Source organism: Lutra lutra, chromosome 7 (genome assembly GCF_902655055.1).
Source record: "Lutra lutra chromosome 7, mLutLut1.2, whole genome shotgun sequence".
Lineage (NCBI taxonomy): Eukaryota > Metazoa > Chordata > Mammalia > Carnivora > Mustelidae > Lutra > Lutra lutra.
This window is the reverse complement of record NC_062284.1, coordinates 113,724,289-113,752,214: the sequence shown is the minus strand read 5'-3', so window position 1 is coordinate 113,752,214 and position 27,926 is coordinate 113,724,289. Positions and strand designations below refer to the sequence as shown.

The 27,926-nt window shown below is 34.6% G+C and overlaps 1 protein-coding gene across 7 annotated transcripts in view; it reads right to left on the bottom strand.

Annotated features, from left to right (window-relative positions):
* PALS1 (protein associated with LIN7 1, MAGUK p55 family member) overlaps positions 1-27,926 on the bottom strand; it is an 84,230-nt gene that overhangs the window by 15,741 nt on the left and 40,563 nt on the right. For all 7 annotated transcript variants that reach the window (XM_047738424.1, XM_047738418.1, XM_047738422.1 and 4 more), the window contains 6 exons: positions 23,604-23,812; positions 14,713-14,790; positions 13,908-14,054; positions 12,285-12,446; positions 10,768-10,845; positions 1,332-1,515 (listed from right to left, as the gene is read on the bottom strand). In XM_047738424.1, coding sequence (XP_047594380.1) covers positions 1,332-1,515; positions 10,768-10,845; positions 12,285-12,446; positions 13,908-14,054; positions 14,713-14,790; positions 23,604-23,812 — 858 coding nt within the window. The remainder of the gene's footprint in view (positions 1-1,331; positions 1,516-10,767; positions 10,846-12,284; positions 12,447-13,907; positions 14,055-14,712; positions 14,791-23,603; positions 23,813-27,926) is intronic.

The following is a 27,926-nucleotide window of genomic DNA, read 5'->3' as shown; positions in this document are numbered from 1 at the left end:
AATATGTGAAGATTCATCACTTTTTAAAGATAGCACTCAATATATCCCCTTGCATTTATTATTCTCAATCCCTTCTTCTCTGTATGTGTATATGTGTATGTTTTAATGATTTTTTATTTCCATCTTTAAGCTACCACTGATAAAAATAAATGAAAAACATACAATGTTTTTCCTCTCAGAATTAAGATTTTAATATAGGAGTCTTTCGAAGTTTTTGACTTTCATCTTCTTTCAGGTATCTACCTTAAAATCAAATGTATTTTTTCTGGAGGATAAAAGTGGTTTTACTTAGAAAATCTGGAATAGAGTTCTACTTCTACAATTTTTATATCCAGTTCTTTTTGTTTCAAGCCAAGGATTCTTTGAAATCAATAAGCAAATTCCATCTATGTTGGGATAATCTGTAGAATTTAGTGCACTTCATAAGAGCACAGCAAAAACATTAACATGGAGTTTGGCACACATAAGAAGTATTCAAGATTACCAGGTTATCTTATGCTATACAGATCTGCATTCCTAGTAAAAATAAGTAACTATGACGAGAGGGGAAATTTTAAGAGCATTAAAGTTTAAAAATAAGTAAAAAATTTTAAAAAAAAAGTATCTGATTTTGACATTCAAGAAAAAAATAAGGAACAAAATAATTTTGATCAGTTACATATCAAATGTTTAAAGCATTAGAGCCAGGTACTTCTTTGGCACATTTTTATAGTACATATGTATATAGACTGTTGTAATGGCAGCAGACATTAATGGGAGGTGGACAATATGACCCCTTAAATCTTCTAACACTTAAAACCATCATCAAACTCAAACTAAGGTAGATCTATTTACTTGTCCTATAAAAGACTTACAAATGATATCACCCAAATCTCCTTGATGCATCTTTCAGAAACTCAATGTAATCAGTTAATATACTCTAGTTCTAAATATTTATGGGCTAAAGATGGCATGAGAAGATATCAAATTGCTATCTGGCCAAGCACCAAGTAGAACATGATGGCTACTCAATACTCCAGGGTTTCTAGAGGAATGTCCCATGTTACTGTGAAAAACCAAGGGGTGTAGCATCATCCTTTAAAGTTAACATAAGAAGCCCATTCCTCATTCTCTGAACTGTGACTGAGTATAGATAAAATTTGTTTTTAGTTTTTAGGTTTTAAAATAGAGGATTTGTAGCTTTCTGTGAACTGATTAATATATATAAAGACCCAAATGCATGAAGAAGTAATTACATCGTTTTTTAAAAGACACGAAAAAGTGAGTTTTTCTCTGTGAAGGCTTCTATTATAAATGTTCTTTTAAATATGTTCTATTATATTGACTTTTACCTGGAACAAGCCCAGCTAGAGGCTGATTATCTTCATCCCCCTCCCTGTAGGCTTGCCACCAATTTGGATCTTCTTGACTGATGACATGAAGTATGTCTCCTTTTTGAAAAGATAGACCTAATTCTCGACATGGAACATAAGGGTCATCTGAGGGGTCATAATCAAAATGAGCTTTCACATGGATCTAAAAGATAAAAAGGGTAAAATGCAAAACAACAGTAATGATGAAATAAATGATAACACAAATATTCAGCATAAACATTAAAATGTTATAATTTTCCATTAGTGTAAAGCAATTATGAGTTGAAAGTAGGGAGGTTTAGTTAAATTACAGCAGTATTTTCTCAGGCTTCTCTTGTTTTCTGCAATTAAGGTCATCTCTCTGTTGACTGTAAACATGTACAAGAGTAAAAAAACAAACAAACAGAACCATACAAGAGTAAGCAGAGCATTGCACTGTTAGCCACTAACAAGCCTGAAGTGCTCAGGGGCCTCTAAGGCTTGAGAGAAGCAGGAGGGAATGTAATTGAAACCCCTTCACTCTCCTTCCCTGACCTTTGAAAACAATGACTCTGCAATAAGGTATGTAATTTCTAAACCACAGCCACCTGGAAAAGTAGACTAAACCTAACCACATCTGTCACCTTTATAGGAGTGTCAGTTTCGTGGGTGCTGTCTTCCCTTCTTGAATACACGGTCAGTGTAACTGTGCCTTCGACTTCTCTGCTTCTTTCAAAGGGATGTGTTTAGGTTCATAAACAATCACACCCCAAACTGCAAAAATCATCTCAATCAAATTTATAACAAATTCCTGTTGTGTTCTATTTATAGGCTTTGAAATTTAACAATGGTACAAGTTATAATTTTTGCTAACAATATATTTTTTCACATCCAAAAATGTGTGAGACTTACAGCATTAAAGGTACGTAAGAATTCACATGCATCTTCTTGAAAGCTAAGTTATTGCCTGTCTTCCTTGCTCCAAAATACCTCCGTAAGATATAACAAAGCCATCTTAATTCTAAGAAGTTATGAATGAATTAATATTCTTTTCAACTTCTCCATCTATAATTTTCATCCCACCTGGTTAAATGGCATTTCCAAAATCTGTAAATAGTCCATTTTCATCTAATGAAATCCAACACCTGTGCACAATGAGTGTTTCTGTCCCATATAGGTTAAACTGCAGCTCAATGAGCCAAGCAATTGATTGACATCCTAAGAATCTTATAATTCAGGTCCTTTTCTATCCAATTGTTCTTTCCTTAACTAAGCCTTTCACCCTTGTCATAATTGAGGCCACCTATCATAAAGCCAATAATGGTCTGCCTCGAAAACTGTTTTATGATAAGACAAGTCTATCCTTTTAGAGCTCCTAAAACACAAAACTGACTGTTCTCAATCAATGATGATGATGAAATCTGATCACTTTCTAAGAGATAAAGATATATATATATATATAGATATAGATGTAAATCTCTATCTATATCTCCCTCTACAGTAAGGCATAACCCAGAATTCTCATGGAAACAGCAGCCTCTTTCAGAAATTATGCTTGAGTGTGTCATTGGATATTTTTATAATTTCAGAAAAATACATTACTAACTACTGTAAAGAGGAAATGAAGAAATCTAAGTCCTAATATATACAAATAACAACACTGAGGTAAAGCAATTAAATGATCCAGTTAAAAAGGTAGAATTTAGGGGTGCCTGGGTGGCTAAGTCATTAAGCGTCTGCCTTTGGCTCAGGTCATGATCCCAGGGTCCTAGGATCGAGCCCCACATTGGGCTCCCTACTCAGTGAGAAGCCTGCTTCTCCCTCTCCTACTCCCCCTGCTAGTGTTCCCTCTCTCACTGTCTCTGTCAAATAAATAAATAAAATCTTTAAAAAATTGTAGAATTTACATGCTAATCTGTTTTGGGGGGTTGCTTTTCATGGATGTGCTCCATAAGTTCAATAGTACACAAAAATCATTAAGTGTATGGTCAGTGAATTTTCACAAAGGAAACATACCTGTTTAACCAGCACCCAAATCAAGAATCAGAATATCACCAGCACCCCAAAAGCCCTGCCTTATGCTCCTTTCAGTCACTAACCACCCTAATGTCCTCCAAGAGTAAACAGCATCCTGATTCCTGGAAGCATAAATTACTTTCCCTGGTATTTTACTTCATACAAATACAATCACACAGTATTCACTTGGGTTAATGATGAAGAGACCTCATTCATTCAAACAGTGTTCTGCTGAATTTCAACTACAGAGTGCCCTAATGAGCCTTGTTCTTGATGTGAAAACAGAGTTTTGATTAAAATCTTGAAAACGTTGTCAGGTAAAACCAAAAGTGAACTTTAGAAAGTTCTATGAGGTTAGCAGAGAATCAAAACAGAGTTGAAGACTGGGTTAAAAGATACATATACAATTTTGTAATCTTGGCATAAGATGTAGTATAATCTGGAAGTACCTAATAAGTAGGATTATCAAAAAAACTTCTGCTTATCATCTCTGTCAATCAATGCTTCCAAAACCTGCTTAAATTTGTTGCTTTTTAGCCAAAAAGTCTTGGAAATCTAAATATGGAATTATAGGAATTATTTAAGGTGGTGAAGATATCATTTTGTTATCAGGCTTTTAGAGATCTGTGAAATCAGACTAACTTGGTCACCTGACTGATGATTTTATCTAGTAACTTTCTGAAAGCAATATCCAGCACGTTTTCAAAGTGTTCTGCTGAGATCAGCTGCCTAGAATGTTTATCAAAATACTAAATTCTTATGCTACATCTCAAACCTTAGCATTCTGCATTTTAACTAGCTTCCCTGGGTAACAGTTATATACATGCAATTTAAAATGTACCCTAAGGGGTGCCTGGGTGCCTCAGTCACCCTCAGTTGGGTATCTGCCTTTGGCTCGGGTCATGATCCCAAGGTCCTGGAATTGAGCTCCCACATCAGGCTCCCTGCTCAGCGGAGAGTCTGCTTCTCCCTCTCCCTCTGTCTGCCACTCCCCCTGCTTGAGCTGTCAAATAAAATCTTTAAAAAAATAAGAAATACAACGTACCTTAAAACCTTAGGAACTGCTACCCTGAGGGAAACTAGACTGCTGTGGAGGCTGTATCTAGGTTTGTGACTTTTGCCAAAGGTCAACACAATCAGCCAGAGATGCTTTTCTCTCTCCTCTTGCCTAGGTATCCCCACCACTTGACTATTCAGACTTAGTTGGTTTGGAATGGGGCCTCTCTCTCTCTGTCGGCTAAGAACAGGACAGAGGAAAAATGCTTTGCTTATATAACAAGTTTATCTAGTGCTGTTTAAAATGTACCCCCTAAAATTAAGAGCAAAATTTATTTCACATCAGAGATGAACCATTTGGTTGAGTTAAAGTCTGAGCAATGTGTTGAGCACAACAAGCACATGCTCTATGTGACTTCTATCCATATATTTTAACTGATCAATTCTAATTAGTGCTAGAAGTTATCTTCATCCATCTTTCTTCTCCAGCTCTGTTAGTGGCTAATTTAGTTTACCATACAAAAGAAAACAGAGCTCCCCTCCTCACTTTTTTAAGTGAGGAGAGAGGGGCGGAGAGGAGGAGAGAGAGAATCTTAAACAGGCTCCACACCCAGCCTGGAGCCCCATGTGGGGCTCCATCTCATGACCCTAAGATCATGAACTGAGCAGAAATAAAGAGATGGAGCCACTCAGGAGCCCCCAATAGAGCCCTTTCTAAAATGGAAAGATGACGACCCTTATAGAAAACTCCAGGGGTGAACAATACTGTAGTATCAGTACAATGTATCTGACCAAAACAGTGTTTGCTTTCTACATAAAACAAAATCTTCTAAATTTCAAATGATAGGGTTATAAGATTGTTTAAATACAATTATCTTCCAGCTTAACATTTTTCTCTTTGCCTTTTATTAGTACCCATAAGCTCGTAAGCTATTCACATCTTAAGTCCTAACGATGGGGATATGGTAGAGAGATGATTCATCAATTTATTTACATCTTTCCTAAGGGATTCAATGCTCCAAAATAATTTTCCTTTTTAGTTTTTATTTATTTCTTATTATAGATTTATTTATTTTGAATTTTAAATTATTGGTGGGGAGAAAAGAATGAAAGTGTATCCTCCTTTAGCTTGGCCTAAACTTTACCCCTCATTCACAGTGTAAAATTAAGGATGGCATCAAGAAAAGCCTTTCCGGTGTCAAGTAAGTTTTCAAAATCCATCTCCAACCTGAGATTGCTCCTCCCAATCCCCACTCAAGAAGGATTGTCTTTAGGTGTCTGGGTGGCTCAGTTGGTTAAGTATCTGCCTTCAGCTCAGGTCATGATTCCAGGGTCCTGGGACGGAGCCCTGCATTGGACTCCTTGCTCAGCAGCGGGACGTTCGCTTCTGCCACGGCCCCCCTCCCCTGCTCATGTGCATGCATGCTCTTTCTCTTAAACAGATAAATAAAATCTTAAAAAAAAAAAAAATTGTTTGCTTCCATTTTTTCACATGGGAAGTTTGGGGTATCAATGGGACATCCAAAAGATACTTAGTAGAAGGCAGACAGAAATATGAACCTTAGGGTAATAGCAAACTTAATACAGCAAATGCCCTAACTTGAAAACGGATGTCCATCTAATACACACTGAAATTTTCTGTATTTTTTGTATTTCTAGTATGTATTCATAAAGCCTTACTGTATAATAAAATTCCAGATCCTCTTCCAAATAAGAAAAAAAATTAAGATGAAAATTAGATAATACATTTTATACCTTTAATAGAAAAGTGAATACATTTGACAGCAATGGTTCTCAACTTATCCTTCCAACCCAGTTCTCTTTATATAAACTATGAATGTGAACATCCTTAAACAATTATTATTTTTAATCTTTTTTAAAAGTGTTTTATAAACATATAATGTATTTTTATCCCCAGGGGTACAGGTCTGTGAATCGCCAGGTTTACACACTTCACAGCACTCACCATAGCACAGACCCTCCCTAATATCTATAACCCCACCCCCCCTCTCCCAACCCCCCTCCCCCCAGCAACCCTCAGTTTGTTTTGTGAGATTAAGAGTCACTTATGGTTTGTCTCCCTCCCGATCCCATCTTGTTTCATTTATTCTTCTCCTACCCCCCTAGCCCCCGACGTTGCATCTCCACTTCCTCATATCAGGGAGATCATATGATAGTTGTCTTTCTCCAATTGACTTATTTCACTAAGCATGATACCCTCTAGTTCCATTCACGTCGTCACAAATGGCAAGATTTCATTTCTTTTGATGGCTGCATAGTACTCCATTGTATATATATATACCACATCTTCTTTATCCACTCATCTGTTGATGGACATCTAGGTTCTTTCCATAGTTTGGCTATTGTAGACATTGTTGCTATAAACATTCGGGTGCATGTGCCCCTTCGGATCACTACGTTTGTATCTTTAGGGTAAATACCCAGTAGTGCGATTGCTGGGTCATAGGGTAGTTCTATTTTCAACTTTTTGAGGAACCTCCATGCTGTTTTCCAGAGTGGTTGCACCAGCTTGCATTCCCACCAACAGTGTAGGAGGGTTCCCCTTTCTCCGCAACCTCGCCAGCATCTGTCATTTCCTGACTTGTTCATTTTAGCCATTCTGACTGGTGTGAGGTGATACCTCATTGTGGTTTTGATTTGTATTTCCCTGATGCCGAGTGATGTGGAGCACTTTTTCATGTGTCTATTGGCCATCTGGATGTCTTCTTTGCAGAAATGTCTGTTCATGTCTTCTGCCCATTTCTTGATTGGATTATTTGTTCTTTGGGTGTTGAGTTTGCTAAATTCTTTATAGATTTTGGACACTAGCCCTTTATCTGATATGTCGTTTGCAAATATCTTCTCCCATTCTGTCAGTTGTCTTTTGGTTTTGTTAACTGTTTCCTTTGCTGTGCAAAAACTTTTGATCTTGATGATATCCCAATAGTTCATTTTTGTCCTTGCTTCCCTTGCCTTTGGCGATGTTCCTAGGAAGACGTTGCTGCGGCTGAGGTCGAAGAGGTTGCTGCCTGTGCTCTCCTCAAGGATTTTGATGGATTCCTTTCTCACATTGAGGTCCTTCATCCATTTTGAGTCTATTTTCGTGTGTGGTGTAAGGAAATGGTACAATTTCATTTTTCTGCATGTGATCGTCCAATTTTCCCAACACCATTTATTGAAGAGGCTGTCTTTTTTCCATTGGACATTCTTTCCTGCTTTGTCGAAGAATAGTTGACCATAGAGTTGAGGGTCTATTTCTGGGCTCTCCATTCTGTTCCACTGATCTATGTGTCTGTTTTTGTGCCAGTACCATGCTGTCTTGATGATGACAGCTTTGTAATCTTAAACAATTATTTTCAAATTTTGCAAATACATCAAGTACATATAAAAAGACTGCTCCTCTGACCTGCTCTCCCCACAGTAAAAACAACTATAGCCCAGATCTCTCCTTAGAATTCCAGACTGATGTATTCTTTTTTTAAAGGTTTATTTATTTTAGAGAGAGAGAGAAAGAGAGTGCATAGGGACAGGCAGAGGGAAAGGGAAAAAGAGACTCTCAAACAGACTCCCCACAAGCACAAAGCCCTACATGGAGCTGAGATCATGACCTGAGCCAAAACCAAGAGCTGGATGCCCAAATGACTGAGACCCAGGCACTCCAATATTGTCAGTTCTATGCAGTCAGTATGTCTACCTGAATGCCCCTCAAACCTGGAAAACGGGACCTCTTTATTTTTTTCCCCAAATCTGTTTTTCCTTCAGACTTCCCTTTAGTAATAATCAGCACCATTATCTGCCTAGTTAGCTACTCAAGCTTCTTACTTCCTCTTTCCTTTACCCTCCACCTTCATTACAAGGTCCTGTCATCTCTACTTCTAGAACACAGCCTGATCCATTTTTTCCAGCAATACTATCATCCTAGTTTAAGCCATCATCATACTTTATAATGAATTCAGTTTCCTAAATCTCCTTTCTTCCAATATTGGCTCTACGAATTCAATTTTACACAGCCAGAAGTGTTGTTTTTTTTTAAATACAACTGGATCATGATACTATATTTAATAGCCAAATTCTTGTTCACAGGAGAGACATGGGAAAAGGCACAGACAGAGACTGAGGCTGCCAGAATTCAGAGACAAACTATTTCCTAATTTTTCTTCTTATAAAGAACTTTAAACAGAAGGAAGGTTGCAGATGCAACATCAACTTCAATATGTTCCATAAGGAATAAAGGGAAGATGTGGAATCATGGCCAAAAGATAAAGCATAACTGTGATGAAATATTGAGGGAAAAAAAAAAATGAAACTGTGTCCTCTTTCAAAGTGTTAAGTTTTTGTAAAAGTTAACAATAACAGATGATGCAATACATCAGCCCTCCATGTAACTCAGCATTTTCAAATCTATAGTTTTTTAATAGCTTTACTGAGAAATAAGTCATACATGATGAAAGTCACTATTGTATGCAATTAGTTTTTAGTAAATTCAGAGTTGTGCAACCATGAACAATTTTACATTTTTATCACCCCAAAAGGAAAGCCCATACTCATTAGGAATCACTCCCATGCTCTCTTAACTCCCCTTCCCTACACCTAAGGAACTACTAAACTACATTTGGTCTCTCTGGATTTACTTATCCTGGACATCTCATATAAATGAACCAATACATGGCCTTTTGTGACTCGCTTCATTCACTTAGCCTAATTTTTTCAAGGTTCATGCATGTTGTAGCATATATCGGTACTTTATTTCTTTTGATTGCCAAATAATATTCCTTTCTATGGATATAGCACATTTTACTTTCCAATTGTTAGCTAACAGATAGTTAGGCTGTTTCTACTTTCTGGTTAATAATATAATGCTGCTATGCACATTCATGTACGATTTTTTTGTGAGGATGTAGGTTTTCAATTCTCTTGAGTCTCCACCTAGGAGTGGAACTGTTAGGTCCTATAGTAATTAAGTCTGTTACTACAGCTAGTTGAAAAATGTTTAACATAAAAGAGCAATACATATTCTAAAGTTAAAGTTGTGCATGCCTTGTTTTTTGTTTTTGTTTTAAGATTTTATTTATTTCACAGACAGAGATCACAAGTAGGCAGAGAGGCAGGCAGAGAGAGGGGGGGAAGCAGGCTCCCTGCTGAGCAGAAAGCCTGATGCAGGGCTTGATCCCAGGACCCTGGGATCATGACCTGAGCCGAAGGCAGAGGCCTTAAGCCACTGAGCCATCCAGGTGCCCCAAAGTTGTGCATACTTTGTAAAAGCACTTTTCCTCCCTACTCTAAGTATGTTTAAGTTAAATAACCTATAATGACAGAAAATTTTTGACAAGTTAGAAGTCATAAAAATTCTGGAAGAAAAGTATATTCTACTTTTTTACTTTTCAGAGTTCAATAAATTTGAAATATTAATATTTCTTTAAATAAAAACTACTGAATTTACCCTTTACTTGAATGAAAGAAATAATTACAGTGACATTTCTAGGGGTGCCTGCATGACTCAGTCAGTGAAGCATCTGCCTTCAGCTCAGGTCATGGCAGGGTCCTGGGATCAAGCCCCACGTTGGGCTCCCTGCTCAGTGGGTAGTCTTTCCTCCACTCCCCCTCCGCCTGCTTGTGCTCTAATAAATAAAAAAATCTAATAAATAAATAAATACATACATACATACATAAAATAAAGTGACATTTCTAATACTCAAAAGTAAACACTCATGTGTAAGTTTCTGTGTGGATTTAAGTTTTTGATTCCTTGGTATTTACCCAAATCAGATGAAAACATGTCCACACAAAAATACCTGCACAAGGATGTTTATGGCAGCTTTACTGGTAACTACCAAAACTTGGAAGCAATCAAGATATTCTTCGATAGGTAAGTGGATAAATTATTGTATAACCAGATAATGGAGTATTATTTGGCACTTAAAAAAAAAAAGAAAAGGCTACCAAAAGCTAAGAAAAGACATGGAGGAAACATAAATGCTTACCACTCATGAAAAAAGCCAATCTGGAAAGGCTACATACTATATGATTCCAGCTATATGACATTATGGAAAAGGCAAAATTACAAAGATCAGTGGTTGCCATGGGTTATGGAGGGAAGGAAGTGATGAACAGGCAGAGCACAGAGGATTTTTAGGGCAAACTATCCTGTATGATACAATGGTGGATACATATAAATTATACATTGGTCAAAACCCAAAGGATGTACAATACCAAGAGTGAATCCTAATGAGAAATAATGAAAGCATCCATTCATTGATGTAGCAAATGATACAAGACGCTGATAGTGGAGGCAGTTATGCATATGTGGTAACTTTCTGTTCAATTTTGCTGTGAACCTAAAACTACTCTAAAAAATAGAGTTTATTAATTAAATAAACAGTAGACATCAGACAATAAATAACGAACATTAAAAAAAATCACTTACTACTGTTTCCTTGGCAGGAGGAGGCTTGATCTGTTGACTAGGAATCAGAACAAATGTCAGAGTACCATGCATATCAGACTGTAATAGAAAGATGAGGTTATTTTAAAAATCTATCTTTATGAAAACGTTCTATGATGTTATGATGAATATTCCTTAAACTGAACTATTCTGGATACCCTAGAAGACTTCTTAAAAAGTTGGTAAAGATGAATGCCATTTCATCAGGGAGCATAAATTAGACTTTCCATGGATTCCATTATAGTAGAGCTACCCAGGAATGTGGCATTCTGTAGTTCTGGTCCACTGGAGAAAGCCACGTAAGCCCAGAAGTCTTTAGTTTTTGTCTTCTATTTAGTGTAAGCTTAGGAAGATTTCACAGTGAAGGTTTGGAAGATACCACAGTGCTGTAACAGTTCTGGGTTATCTACTCTGGCAAACATCAATTTTAAAACAGTAGAATTTGAAATAGTAATTGTGACCAGGATTAGAAAAGTGATGCAAATACACAAATATACTCTTACTTCCCAGATACCTGGTCTCTGTCACCAGCTGTTTTTTTTAACTGTATAGTGTTACAGTAAACTATTATTTCCCAGTATACCACTGACTGACTTGTTCAGATACCTCCAGCCTGAAGAGTAATCACAACTTCTAGTCCTGACATTGCAGGGAGTAGTGCTCAAGAGAGACAACAGCCAATAAAACGAGGCCTAAAAACAACTACTGACACTGCTTTACTAAAGCAATGAATGAGGATAGGTGAAAGTAAGGATGTTTTCTAGATTCTTCAACAATCAGCAGCAGATAGGAGATTCTACTGTAACACTGATGCTAAGTAAATGAGAATATGAATCTGGTTTGTGGATATATACAAAGTGATCATAAATTGCCCTCAAAGACTAACTTTAAATGGCTTCCTGATTATATTGGCACTGTCCAACAGAAACTTCTATGATGATGGAAATGTTCTGTATCTTAATATGGAAGGCATCAGCCACGTACTGCTCCTGAATACCTGAAATGCAGCCAGTATGAATGGGGAATAGAATTTTATTTAAATCTTAATAACTAGCACATGTAGCTAGTGGCTATTATATTGGACAGTGTACATTAATACCATGCTATTACCTAAAATTGTTAAGGAAAGACCAATCAGTTGAAGAAAATACAAAAAAAAATGAACTTAAAAAAAGATGAGGGCATGGACTTTGTTTTGTCACTATTTTCCTCGTGGCTAGCATGTAACAGGCACTCAATAAATATATGTTGAAGAATTAGTTATATTAGTGATTTCAGAGGCAAATAAAATATACCTTGTAGTAAGAAAGCTCAAGATAAAAAAAATCAGTGGTAACCACATCAAAATAAAACTCTACTAAAAAATATTGTGGGAATAATTATATCATGTGAATTTTAGGCTAGAAATTGTCTAATTTTTAAAATATTGCATTTTTAAGTAAATAACAAAAAAACACAGCTTTTAAGAACCTATTGGTCATTCTTCTGTATCAACTTACCAACAAGTCAAAAACCTCATTGACATCTTTCCCTCGAATTTCAATGCCATTAATTTCCAGAACCTCATCTCCTTCATGTAACAGACCACTCTTCTCTGCAGCACCTCCTTTTACTATCCGACTAATGATGACAGAATCCATTTCATTACGAACTGTAGCGCCCTAAAAAAAGCCAGTATCTAATTTTAAAATGTACTTTTTTATTAAACATTTCTTCATTTAAAACTTTTCTATTCAACAATATTAGCCTTCATTTATCTTGAGAAAAAAACAAACTTTACATAACTAGAGTAAACGTGATAATTAGCTTTGAAAGTTGACCATTTTCCTTACAAGAGTTTCTGCTTCTGACACACTGTTTTCATTTGAATTCTAAAATCAAGCAGACTTTTGAAGTATACAACAACAGAAAAATGCACTTAACAATAATGTGAAGACCTAAAATCAAATTTGTTCTATATATGCTGGATGCTACTCAAATAGTTATACTAAGATATAATTAGTGTATATGACATAACTATAAAAGTCCTTTTTAAAAATTCAGAATATGATTAAGGGATGAAAAATCTCATTATTAAATATTAAATATTATAGCAGCACTATTTCAAATTAAAATGTATTAAACATTCACAACTGAAATATACGCATTTAAAAAATTGAAATATGAAACAGAATAAAGCTTAAAAGTAGACAGAGTATGTAAAATTTTTCTCCTAAACTTTTATCTTAATATTTTGTTATAACTTTCCCAGTTTGTTTTTTCTGGTGGGGGAAAAACCTAGTTAAAATAAACTGCCCATAAAATACAGTCCTTATTTTATGTACCAAACTATTCAAGACCTAATTTGAAACATGAAGATTCAAAACTATTTCTCTGAAAATAAAAGAAAGAAAATTAAGGCAACTGCAGCAGGCTTAGAAAAGAGATTGAAGAAGTTTTACATATAAAACATTAAAAATGCTGGCTAGTTGAACATAAGAAAAAAATAAAAATAAAACATTAAACAAAAACAAAAACATTTTAAAAATTAAACAAATATTAACATTAAGGAATACATCTAAGTATATGTAAACTATATAAGTAACTGTATTTCAACAGAATTAATGAAATGCAAAGATCAGAATTTCTAAGTACTGTTTTTTATTAAAAGCTGGGAGAATAATGAAGCAGATAACTTGTCCCTTCTTTGTTCCTCAATAATTATTTACAAGCTATTACTTTCATCAAATTATAGGTAAGGAAAGATGAACAAATTTTTCTCAGTTGAATAAGGACATAAAAGAACTCCAGGAAATCAATTTCAGAAAAGAAAACCTAGGGGCGCCTGGGTGGCTCGGTCGTTAAGCATCTATCTTTGGCTCAGGTCATGATTCCAGGGTCCTGGGATCGAGTCTGCACCCCGGGCTCCCTGCTCGGTGGGGAATCTGCTTCTCCCTCTCCCACTTCCCCTGCTTGTGTTCCCTCTCTCGCAGTGTCTCGCTCTGTCAAATAAATAAATAAAATCTTTTAAAAAAAGAAAAGGAAAGAAAAACTACTAGAAGTGTACAGGGGTCTTCAACTGTCTGCCATACATAAGATCCCTGTGTAGAAAGGATCTCAGATCAGAGATGTGGAGCACTTACCAGTGGAATATCTCGAGCCTTTTCTATACGAACTATTTTTACAGTTTCTCCTCCATACTGGCCAATGCTTTCATAAACTCTCTCATCTGTAAAGGGTTCTAGCTGCATTTCCTGCTCAGCGACCTTATCGTGGGCCAGTAAAAGCGCCTGTTTCAAAGAAATACACAGCATTTGAAGTAGCAGCATGATTTATTTCTGTAGAGAGAATTTAATCACGCAGACTAATATTCTAAGCCTTAGAAGATAATTATTAAATTACATTATATGCAATATATGTAATATATATATCACACACATATATGTAATACATACACATTATATATATTATTATATATACAAAAAATAATTATTTGTATATTCAGATCTGCTTCCAAATTTTCTAACTGAAGTACAGATGCAACCTGTAGCTCTTATAGCTATTAAAAAAAATGTGTTACATATAGCAAGGTAACTCTGGGATGGGTTATGAAAGTCTAAATGCTTATTAAACTTCATAATGACAAAATCAACTTAAAGGCCCAACATGGAAAATATAACCAAAAAAGGGAAGAATTTTTGTATAGAAAACAAAGTTATTTCAAAACTAATGTGATTAATTTTAAATATAAAAGTATATAATCAAAAAATAATGTGTGTGTATACGTGTGTATACACATTTATTCCAACACAGTAATTATTTTGCAGTGTGAGTTATAAACCAAACAGGCTGCAGAGGTAATGTCTGAGATCTCTTCAAGCCCCAGGAGACTTATCAGAGACTTTGAATACTGGAAAAATCACATATATCACTCTTTTCATGTTCTACCTGAATATGTGGTGCACTCAGCAAAGCAGTTAATTCTTGTCCTTCCTTCTGGTGTACTGCCTTCAAAACAGTTTGTACCTAAGAAACATATGGTTATTTTTCCTAGATTATAGGAAGTATCACCAACATCTATACAGGTATATTAAAAAAGGTACAATTTAAAATTGTAAGAAACTACTTGTAAGAAAGAAGGGCATTACAAAGAATTGTAAGAAAAAAGGAATGTGTTTCTTCTCACATAGTTTTCAACCTTGTTATCATTGTTAACAGCATTCTTTATTTAAAAAACACATTAGACTAGATTTTGGTATTTACAACTATGAATGACCTACTTGCTTCTCGAAAGGTTTTCTAGCATACTACAAAATAGACTAATAATGATTACATAAGGAAAGAAAAACCATTCTAACAGTTAATGGTTATAGTTTTAAAATCATATATTTAGGGGTGCCTAGGTGGCTCAGTGGGTTAAGCTGCTGCCTTTAGCTTGGGTAATGATCTCAGGGTCCTGGGATCAAGCCCCATATCAGGCTCTCTGCTCAGCGGGGAGCCTGCTTCCCCCTCTCTCTCTCTGCCTGCCTCTCTGCCTACTTGTGATCTGTCAAATAAATAAATAAAATATTTTAAAAAATAAAATCATATGTTTATACAATTATATCTTAAATCAGAGAGGACACTTTAAAGCGTCACAGACTAACGAGATAAACTTACATGAGAGTAATGGAACAACTACGATGCCACAGGTGCTGGTAATTACATTAAAAAATCTGAGGTTGAGCAATTCTTGTATTCCTACGATAAATGCCACTTGATTATGATGAATTTCTTTTAGCCTTTATTCCCTTATCTGTAGAATGGCACCTACCATTCAAGGTTCTTAAAAGATTCAGATAATCCATATAAACTGTTTAGCATGGTACCTAGGCACACAATAAATTACTACCTTAATATATTTCTAGATGTGAGTTATTCATAGGCACATTCATTCTAAGATTTCTATGTTAACGTGCCTAAGCTGGATCGGCCTCTTACTTGCTGAGTGCAGTTATGTACACTGGTTTACAAAACTACTGTCTGGTTTTAGGATCTAGATTGTACTATCCTAGTACATTGGGGTGGGAAATAGTCTGTATTAAAATGGTTTAACACAAGAATTACATGTTCTTCAATGTTTTGATAGAGCTTGTACATAAAATCATCTAGGCATGGTAGAGTTTTTAAGGGTGGATTTCCTAGTGTTACTGGAATTTTTTCCTTTATAGTAACTTGTCAAAGGTTTCTCTACTTTCTTATACTTTTCAAAAACCCAGTTTCTAAGTTTAAATCTGTTGTTCTTTCCATTTAAATAATTCAATTCCTTTCCTCTGCTGTAGTTTATTCCCTTTTTAAATTTCTAATCATTTAGGCTGAATATTCTGTTCACTTAAAATTTTATTTACTTAGTAATTTAGAAAGAGTGCTAGTGGAGGGAGGGGCGGGGGGGGAGGGAGAGAAAGAATCTCAAGCAGATGCCCCACTGAGCTTGGAGCCCAATGCAAGGCTCCATCCCATCCAGGTCAGATCATGACCTGAGCCAAAATCAAGAGTTGGATGCTTAATTGAGCCACCCAGGTACCCCCAGTTCATTTATTTTCAATCTTCTTTCTTTTACCACAAATATTTAAAGGTACAAATTTTGCTTTGTGGACTATTCTTCCCCAAATATGATTCTATATATGTTCTCTGTGTCAATACCACTCAATTACCCACCAAAAAGAGTGCTTTGCAATAATTCAGCTAACAAAACCAAAATTATCACCATTTATTAAAACATATAAATTCATATATAGTGTTTTTTATGTAAGTAACTCATGATTAAAACAGTAATTCTCTAATACTTTTTCTGGCTATTTTAAATCATTTTACTAGTAATTCCCCTATCAAACCTAAGAGATGATTATTTGGGGATTACCTCATTTGACCACAAGTGGATCAAAGCAATGACAGTTCCCAAACCAGCCTGTTTCTTGTTTTGGTTCCTAGACAAACATGTTTCTAATTGTAGAGTTCTGTATGTATAAACAGGATAGCTAGCATAGCAATTATTATCTTCTTCAAGAATTCTATTAAAGCCTTACTAATGGACTAGTGCAGTAACCTAAAACTGTGGGCAATTAAATGTTGCTTTTTCAGATAAGGTGTCTTTCTTTTTAAAATATATCAAATCTAGGCTAATTTAAAATGAACTTTATAGGGATGCCTGCGTGGCTCAGTGGTTAAGTGTCTGCCTTTGGTTCAGGTCATGATCCCAGGGTCCTGGGATCAAGCCCCACATTAGGCTCCCTGCTCTGTGAGCCAGAACCTCCTCCTCTCCCTGCAGCAACCCCTGCTGTGCACACGTTCTCTATGTCAAATTCATAAATAAAATCTTAAATAAAATAAAATAAAATAAAATAAACTTTATAGTCCCTGATCCTGAACTTTTGATAGCTGGAAAAAGTAATTCTGAAAAGAAGATTCTGGATTAAAAATGTACTAAGGGTACACAGTATGTACCAAATCAACTCAAATAATAATTTTGTATACAGACATTTTTTTCCTTTTACTTTTAAATCCTTTCCCAAACATCTCTGAGATCTTCCCTTCTACAGAAATGTAGAGCTCCTCTTAAGTGTTTGTTTATTTCCTTTCCCTATTAGCCCAGATACTACCTATTTTAGTGTTCTCACATATCATCAGCTACTTCTACAAAGGGCTAAGGAATTAAAAGGCTATTCTTATATTGTACTGCTTCCTTTCCATTGGCCTATAAAAATGCTCTAATCTCTTATCTTTAAAAAGAAAATACAAAAAAAAAAAATACTCTTGGGACACCTGGGGGGCTCAATCGGTTAAGTGTCTGCCTTCCGCTCAGGTCATGATCCTGGGGTCCTGGGACTGAGCCCCACATTTGGCTCCCTGCTGAGTGGGGGCCTGCTTCTCCCACTCCTCCCCGCTTGTGCTCTTTGTCTCTCTCTCTCTCAAATAAATCTTTAGGAAAAAAAAAAGAAAGAAAGGAAATACTCTCCTGAACCTACCCTTTTCCAACTACACTATTTTTCTCTATTTTCTTTCAGAGTCAAAATCTTTTTAAGAAAAGACTTTATTTAAATTCAATTCATTAACATATAGTGTATTATTAGTTTCTGGGGTAGAGTTCAGTGATTCATCAGTTGTATATAACACCCAGCGCTCATTACATCACGTACCCTCCTTAATGCCCATCACCCAGGTACCCTATTGATACCCCCCATCCTTTTCATTTTTAAACTAATTTTTTAAATTATAGAAATGGTATATGTTAAATGTGAAAAACTGGAAAATAGTTAATCAAAAAGAAGGAAATAAAAGTCATTATAACCCTCAAACCCAGAGAGACTCATTTGGTATATATCCTCCTGTATTATCCTTATCCTTGTTTTTATCAAAATTCACCACAAGATATATATCTGACAAAAGAACCTGTAACTAGAATACAATAAGAACTCTTACAACTCCATTAAGACCAAAAACCTAACTTTTTAAAATGGGAAAAAAGTCTGACAAACTATGTTACAAAAGAAGATAGGGCAAGAGCCTATGAAAAATTCTCAATATATGTGAATACAAACTAAAATGATATGCCATTACCCATCCACTAGAATGATAAACAGGAAATAACTCAAACATCCATTAATAGGTGAGTGGTTAAACAAACCATGGGATACTTATATAATGGAATACTACTTACTAGGCAAGAAGTTACAAAATCTGATACATGTGACACATGGGTGAATTTGAAAAAGTCAGACATAAAAGACTACATATTATCTTATTCCATTTATATGAAATGCCCAGAAAAGGCAAATTTGTAAAAACAGAAAACAAATCAAGTGAAGGCCTAGGACCTGGGGAGTGGGAGGGAGGTGGTTATTATTTATAAAGGGCCACTAGGGAGCTTAGTGGAATCATGAATGTTTCTATAATCTGACAGGTGACAGACTGATAACACAGGTGTATATGTCAAAACATACCGAACTATTCAATCAATGCACCCATTTTAAGCATATGTAAATTGTATCAATAAAGTTGGTTACCAAAAAAAATAACGCCCGTAACCCCAAAACTATGGGAAAATCTGTTTATTCATTACACTTACTTTTATTGAAAGGAGATCATGCTATTTATACAATTCTGTAAGTCCTTTGATTTGATATTAATTTTAAAAATATTTTATTTTCCCCTGTCATTAAATATCCTTTTCAATTCTAGAACAGAAATATAAACATTTGAGTCTTGTTGTCTGTCATTTACAGGATCAAGTCTAAGTTCCTTAGCATCATCTGACTTCTGCTTCTTTTCCAGTCCTATCACCTGGCATTCCTCATGCCTTAATCTTTTTGGTCCAGCCAGCCCTAAACTGTTTGTGGTTCTCTGCAAGCATCATGCTGTCTTCCTATGATGATTATGAATGTTCCCTATCATGTAGCTCTCCCAGCCACCTGAACTGTCTTATCCTATTTGCTTAGATAACATGTATACTCAGTAAGTTTGAACACATTTAAAATTATTGATGGGACTAGACTGAGCTCATTGAAGATGGAACTTAACCATTTTCAGCTTTGTTATTTGGCTATTTGCAGAATGCCTGGCAAACAACACTCAATGTTTGATGACCTCAATCAGAGAGAGGGCAGGAAGTCATCCTTGATGCCCCTTTTACGTTTATCCTCCATATAGGAACAATATGTCCAATACTATTAGTCTTCTACTTAAATATTTCTTCATTTCTTATTCAATTGCTATTCAAAATCTTACATCTGGACAATTACAACTGCCTCCATACTTTATGCCTCCATTCTTGACCTCACACAACTTATAAATTTCTTGCTTTAAACTTCTCTTTATAGTGACTGTTTCTTATTTAATTTAGGAAACACGAACATCAAAATAGAAAATTACCTATCTATCCACCACCTGAAGATAGCTTTCTGAATAATTTATTTCTTCCAACATTTCTGACATGCATGTTTGAATAGGGTATGTTTGCATGCGTACAAATTATATCCATATTTTAACAGGCTTCATGTTAAATATCAAATAAAGCAAGGTTTTTCTACCTCAAAGTAATTCAGCCTATTCAAATTAGAAACAACTTCACAGGTTTGCTGTTCTTCCACAACTTTGTATTTCATTACTTCTTCCTGTTTCACTGCACTAGCTAGTGCCTCTAGAGAGTGTTGAACAGTAGAGGTGAGGGTGGTAGACTGTCTTATTGCAGGCTTAAAAAGCAGTATGTTGGGTATTTCACCATTACACAGGATGCTCCCTGTTGATAACTGGTATTTTCTTTATTAAGTTAACACAATATGCCTGGCTTTCTAAGAATTTTCAACATCACAGGAAAGGTACTAAATTTTTTTCAGGTATCTTCTCTGCATCATCAAGTTGATCATATGGTTTTCTCCTTTCATCTATTCATAAAAATTAATTATTAAAAATATTTAGCAACATAGATCCATCATAAGTTAAATTTAAATTTATTAATAACATGGCTTATCCAGCCTTAAGGATATGGACTGTAACTTTTAAGATTATATTCTACCCTTTACTCATTGTTGAAGAAATATGCCAGACTTCCTCAGTCACTATGGTCTTCGAACCCAATGGAGTGGCTTTTCCTCTTTCCTAGACTTCCTAATTATCAATCATCCTTCAAGACTCAGCAAATTAAATTTCCTTCTACATTTCTTCCTTTCTCCCATCCTCTCTCCTTAAATCAGGTACACCTATCTCATGCTCTTGGTACCTTACAAATACTGCCATCATAGTACTTCTCATCAGACTGTAATATTTTATTCATTGTTCTTCCTCAGTCAGACTCAACTTTTCACTGGTTGATGGACACCTGTGTTGACTCCAGTTATTATGTAAATGCTATAACCAGTATTTGTACTTAGTCTTTGTACTGGTATGTTTTCATTTCTCTCAGGTACATACCCAAAATGGAACTGCTGGGTTATAACATATAGGTATATTAAGTTTTAGTTTGCCAAACACTTTCCACAGTGGCAGTACCAATTTATACTCTACCAGTAATGTGTAAGAGTTTCAACTGTTCTGTAAGTTCACCAATATTTGATATTGTCAGTTCCTTTTTTTAATTTTAGTCATTTTGGTGTCTATGCAGTGGTATCTCATTTTGTTTTAATTTCCATTTCTGTTAGCTATGATCTAAACAGCTTTTTATACTTATTGGCTATCTGGATTTTCTCTTTTTGAGAGTGTCTCTTTAAGTCCTTTGCCTATTAAAAAAAAACTGAATAGTCTTTTTCTTCTTAATTCATAAGAGTTCTTTTAGATTCAAGTTTTTGTTACATATATATGTATTTATATATGTACACACATGTATATATATCTCAGTATCTCAAAAAATCAACTAATAAAATAAAATACTATTTTGTAGTCTGCTGGCTTGCATTTTTACTGAATAAGCACAAGTTCATTAAATGAAACCCAAGTTTTCAACCTTTTCTTGATAAAAGCACTTCAGTGACCCAAAAAACCTTGATTTGTGATTATTTATATTCTAGATTGTCAAAGATTAAATCTGGATCTCAATATAAGAAGTTTTCATAGGCGTTATTATCTATTACATAATACCTACTGTTTAACACAAAAACTATAAAAATACTATTTTAAAAAGCTATAAAAACAAAGAATACTTCCTAATGTTTTAGAAAATTCTTTTGCTAAATTTCTAGGTTTTTTTTTTGTCCTGTTTTACTTCAATTTTCATTTAAAAATGATACAACTGACGCAGAAGGCAATTTCTTCAGTGCATATTAAAATGGCTGGAATTATAAAAGCTAAAAAAGCAAAACAGTAGGCACTGGGCAGATGAGCAGCCTAGTCTTAAGCCATTCACAAAATATCACCTGACCTCACTTATCAATATTCAGAAATATAAAACAAAAGAATTGAATTAGGTGATTGCTAACATTTTTCCAGCTGTAAAATAAAGGCAATGAATCCATTTAAATTTTTAGAATTTTGTCATCAAATTTAACACTCTGCTAAGATGAAATGAGTATATACCTTTCTTAAGTGTTATGCACTGTTAAGTTAGGGCTGCCACACAGTTGTGCAGACACAGCTACAGGGGAAGTTATTCACACAGCAGCACAATCACATACACTGTGGCCCTGTATAGGTCCCTCAGTTTGTATTCATTTGAGAGCAGTCTCAGCCCAAGGTGACTATCAGCCATATATCCAACCAACATCAAAGCAACATAATTCCTGAGTATTACTGAAGATATTTTTAAGGATATGATAGCAAACGTTCAGAAAGTCTCCTCTTTATGGTACTTTTAAAATTGTGAACCATGTAAATATGTTGACTATCCTAAAACTAATTTTCAAATTAATTTTTTAAAGTTCTTTTGAAGAAACCTTTTCCTTCTTTCCCAAAGCATTTAACTCTTTAAGCCACTTGTAGTTCTTTGCACTCACCTCCTAAAACTTTTTAAGCTATGTTGCCTCTCTTATCCTTTTTCTTTTCACCCTTTCTGTTGTCTGTGCCACTTTCTTTAATTGGAACAATTTTTGTCTCTCTTATCTCATTCTCTTTCCCACCCATTGCTCTATTCAACAAAACAAAGACCCAGTTAGACAAAGACAGGAAAGAAAATGATTATAATTATTATGTATCCCTCCCTATCCTACACAATAAAAGTTACCTGTATTTGTGAATAAATAAATAAAAGTAATGTTGATTATTTTGATTTCTATAAGGAAAGCCATTTTCAGAAAAAAACATTTCAACTATGATAAGTAAAACCACAGGAATAATTTTTTGAAAAATTTTGCATATTTAATTTCAATAATGAAAGATGAGCACAAAGAATGGGTTTCAACTAGCTCTTTTAAATACTAGTGGATAGAAAATTTCCTCTCTAGAATATGTCCTTAGGTCACACTCTCCTATCCTGGGTAACATCAGACTTCTCTCAGCCACTCTTGCACATAGGATTTTTGTCCATTGTATGTACCTAAATAAAGAAAATGCATTCTGTGCTCATCTGAAAAAATGCCTCCTAAGATATTTTAAAGGCCTGTAGGTCTCAAAGTCGTACCCTTCCCCAGAGCCCATTTTCTGTCTTGTGTCTGGGTTCAATGAAATAGATTTATTTGATAGGCTTCCAGAATTTTGTTTTTATAATATCGAAATAACTTAAAATCCTATAAGGATAGAATTCCATCCCAAAAAACAGGAGATGGCTTATTTATATCTTTTTAAAAACTTCAATTTAAAAGACATTTGCAGAATACATTAGACCTGAATACCAACATCAACAAGCAGCAGAAAATAGAACTTCAAAGTCAGAATGTTAATGAGAGAAACTCTCATCATACATTAAAATTTAATTTTTTGGAATTCTATAGAGTTTGTACACAGGAAAAACTTCAAAATATTTACAAGCAACAAATTTAGAAGTTATACATTTATGACACCTGTTTATCAGATATAACTTAATCTCATCAGTACTCATCTCATTTTATAATGTATAATGCTTAAAATAAAACTATACACTTATAAAAGGACTAAAAAACTTCCCTGTAGTAAGTTAGACAAATATTTACCTCGCTATGCAAACATGTAATTTTATATATAGAACAAACACTTCTCATGAAACAGGGCTCTGTTGAAGTATATATTTTTTCAGGATAATATTCATATAGCAAGTTCCTAACAAAGTAAGTTATTAAAATGAGCTCAATAGTAATTAATTCAAACAAGACTTACAATCACATCAGTATTTTCCAATAATACTCCCTTACTATCACTAACAATTAGCTTGTATATTTCAAGCAGATGTTCAGAATACATACCTCTTGTGCAAGATCTTGTGCATTGGAGATAAGAGGAAAAGGAGGACTGGCCTTGTTCATGTGTACTGTGACAGCGTTGTGTATCTTAAATGCATTCTGGAAATCTTTATTTTGTACAAGTTGTAAAAGCAGTGAGATATCCTCCTGGCTCTGAGAATCTACCAAAGTATGTTGGATATGTTTAAGTGAAGAAAACAAGTCTTCCACTTCTAGTAGGAGAAGGAAAAGGTATCCAAAAATTAATTGTTTCTATCTTAATTCAACATGTGTTTTAAGATAAACTGTCTTGAAGCATCAAGTTTTCCCAAAAAACCCTTGCATATATTTTTGAGAATTAAATCACTATCATTTTATGTATTTTTAAGTAAAACTAAAAAATTATACAAAATAGAATAACATCTTTTCCAAGCATTTGAAGTATAAAATACATACTCACTATAAAAATGAGGAATAGGGAAATAAATTTAAAACCACCAACAGTCCAATCACCTAGAAACAACTTTTTTAAAAAAATCTTTGAGTATTTGCTTTTTTCATTTAACAGTTTATTTTAATAATTTTCCCACATTGCCAAGTACTCTTTTTAAAACATTATACATAATGTTTTATACTCTGTTGCATGGCTAAACCATATTTTAAATTACCATTACATTAAAGTTGAGCATTCAGGTTACTTCCCTCTAATTTTTTTCTACTATAAATAATAAGCATTTCAATACATAATGATCATAGCTGAATAAAAATTTGAGTCTGATGTTTTCTTAAAATAACTCCTAGAAATAGAATTTTTAAGTAAGATTCTGACATTTTAAAGACCAAACAGCTTTCCAGAGGAGTTTTACTAATTTACATCCCATTAGCAATATTTTCAACAATATTCAACATTACAGATCTATAAAACAAATTTACTTAATGGAGAGGGTGAGGTTTAGTCATATTTACCAGGCACTTCTTTGTGGTCCATAAAACTCTTGTGAACTTGTGAGTCTCCTAAAATTATATTGAAAGTTGTGGGCATGTGTATGTGTGGTACCTGCCTGTTAGCGTGTCTATGCAGCACATGCATTTTTCCGGGACACTGTTATCCCAAAATGGTTAAGAGCCACAGGTTGTTTCTTCCCTGCCCAACAGTAGATATGTGGATTTGTGTATACACTTTGTTACATATGTCAGAAACAGTCTGTCAGTTTTTTCATGTATCTGTTAACTATACTTATGGTAGTTTTATTATAGAAGTTTTCAACTCTTATATGTTAAGAATGATCCACCTTTTCCTGTGCGATTTCTTTCACTGTTTCAGTCCTTATAAACTCCTTCTGCTAAGTCATTAAATATTCGCCTACATTTTTTTTTCTGGCTTCTTACAGCTTCTACTTCATAATTAACTTTAATCCATCTAGAATTTACTTTGGTACAGATCTGAGAGGAAACTTTAACTTCATTTCTTTTCTTCCAAGTGATTAACAATTATTCTAATACCACTTATTGAATAATTCTTAACTGTTCCACCGATTCATGATACCACCAAATTCTTACATATAACAGGGTCTGTTTCTAGTCCATTGGTCTATCAAAACCACAATGTCTTATTATAGTAGCCTTACAGTCTTTCCTCATATTGGTATGAGAAGTACCTGGCTCATTATTATTTCAAAAATGTCTTGACTATTCAAAATGAGTAACAGAATAATTTTTTCAAGGTACTACATACACTATCCCATTCCTCCAAAAAGAAAAGTCTATTGAGATTCTGACTGAAATTAAACCTGTATGAGTCTGGGAAAAACTTACAGTGGGTACTACTGTCTTATACACAGTCACATGGAAAAAACCCTCTCACCTTAAATCTTTTTGTTAGTTTTCTTCATACAGTTTGCAGAAAAGCCACTGATTCTTATACATGTATCTTAAATAATACTACTTTAAATTCTTTCACAGACTTGAATAGTTCTTCAGTTAAATCTTGAGGTTCCTTACCCTTTTCCTCCCAAATCAAAACAGATTTAGTCCCTATAAAATACACAGATATGCTCTTCAGTAATTTAAAAAGCAGCAAATAACTAGGGGGAAAAACTGGAAAGTTGAAACTGTCAATCATGTGACCCAGAGCTAAATAAAACTTGAGAAGTAGCTAGAATTTAACCACAAGCTAAGATAATATTTAGAAAGAAAGAGTATAGATAGGGAAAACTGGGAGATGTTTGAGTACAAACTGTTGCTTTTAAGGTAAGTTCTGAGGATCTATATGATGACTGTAGTCAATAATACTGCATTGTGTGCCTGAATTTTGCTCAAAATAGATCTTAAGCATTCCCATACTACACACAAACACAGTAACTGAAGTTATGGATGTGTTAATTAACTTAATTGTGCTAGATATCTCATAATGTATACATCAAATCATGTTGTACACTTTAAATACATATAATTTTATTTGTCGAATATGATGTAGTAAACCTGGGAGGAAAAAAAGAATATGGAACATCAGATTCCATCAAATTCAAAGAGGTTAGCACAGAATTACCTAAGTGTATAAAGAATTCCTAGGAGTATAAAGAATTCGATGGGCTTAGAGTATCTTTAGAGCAAAACAGGAAAACATTTAAAAATCTTAAAAGGAGGGGCGCCTGGGTGGCTCAGTGGGTTAAAGCCTCTGCCTTCGGCTCAGGTCATGATCTCAGGGTCCTGGGATCGAGCCCCACATCGGGCTCTCTGCTCAGCAGGGACCCTGCTTCCTCCTCTCTCTCTCTGCCTGCCTCTTCTCTACTTGTGATCTCTATCTGTCAAATAAATAAATAAAATCTTTAAAAAAAAAAAATCTTAAAAGGAAAAAGAACCACAAGACCAACAAAGCAGTTAAGGCAGTAATTATCTACAATCTTAGGAGGGCTATCTTAGACTTCACTGGGTGGATAACGAGATTCCTGTTTAAAATTTCAGTAATCGTTTAAAGGAGCTCAGACTGGTTGTCAGGGCAATGAGAAAAACCAAGGGCTTCAGATCTCACTACTGACTGTAACCAATAAGCAACTTTAGTCAGCCCAAAAATATAACCATCTCTCTATTATCTCTTCAACCCCCAAAACACTGAAACTTTTAAAGGAAAGGAACTTCTGTGTTCATCTCTCCTGGTACCAAAGTCACCCATAAGGACACTACGATACTGACATTGTTTAAAAAAAAAAAAAAAAAGCTGTTATTTTATCTTCCAGCCATAATTACGGGTGTTAATTTGTTATACCATACAGCCTTTCAAACTTTTTTTTAAAAAAATGCTGATTTAACTACATAGGTCACATAGTAAATGTTTTGCAATCCGTTATTTTTCATTTCTTTAGAACAAACACCCAAAATTACAGAACAGATAATAAAAACATTTAAAACTTTGATACATATTCACAGATTGCCCTCCAGACTGCTACTAACTCATACTCCTATCAGTAATTAACTTGAGCGCCTGCTCCTACAAACAGACCAAATTAAGGATTATTAATTTTTCAATTGTTTGTGATCTGGTTAGGAAAAAAAAATGTTTCTTTGAATAATAGTGAGGTTAAATATATTTCCACAAGGTTAGCAGTCATTCGTATTTCTTCTTTCATCTACTTTCTAATTATCTTTTGCCTGTTTTTCTATTAGTTTTCTTTCTTTTTTTTCTTAATGACTGGAATTATACTGATTATATAAATATCCCTAAAGTCTTATGCAGAACATAATGAATATAACTACCTTTTCTTACTTTATCAGAGCAATGATTTTTTATTTTACTTTTTAAATATTTTATTTATTTGACAGAGAGAGAGAGAGAGAGATCACAAGTAGGCAGAGAGGCAGGCAGAGAGAAAGAGAGGGAAGCAAGCTCCCTGCTGAGCAGAAAGCCCGATGTGGGGCTTGATCCCAGGACCCTGGAATCAGGACCTGAGCCGAACAAAGGCAGAGGCTTAACTCACTGAGCCACCCAGGTGCCCCTGGAGCAATGATTTTTTAATCGAGGATATTTATGAGAGTAAGAGAATTTGCAAAGATATGTCTTGAGTTCTACCTCAAATACAATCAGAATCTTCTGTGTTTTCCTGAATGATATGTCATTAAATATAAATGTTATGTATTGATTTTATATTTATTATAATGTACCCTCTGGTTAAGAACCACTAACTTAAAGGCTTTATTACATCAGTTACTATAGTATTTTAAGACATGATATACTTAAGATGAAGGTAATCAAACCTATTTTCTTCTATCCTAAATGACTGCTATCTTGAGTTTTTCTGTTTTTTATAGTTATTCTATTTCCTTGTTGGCAAATAGTTTTTGTTGCCTTTT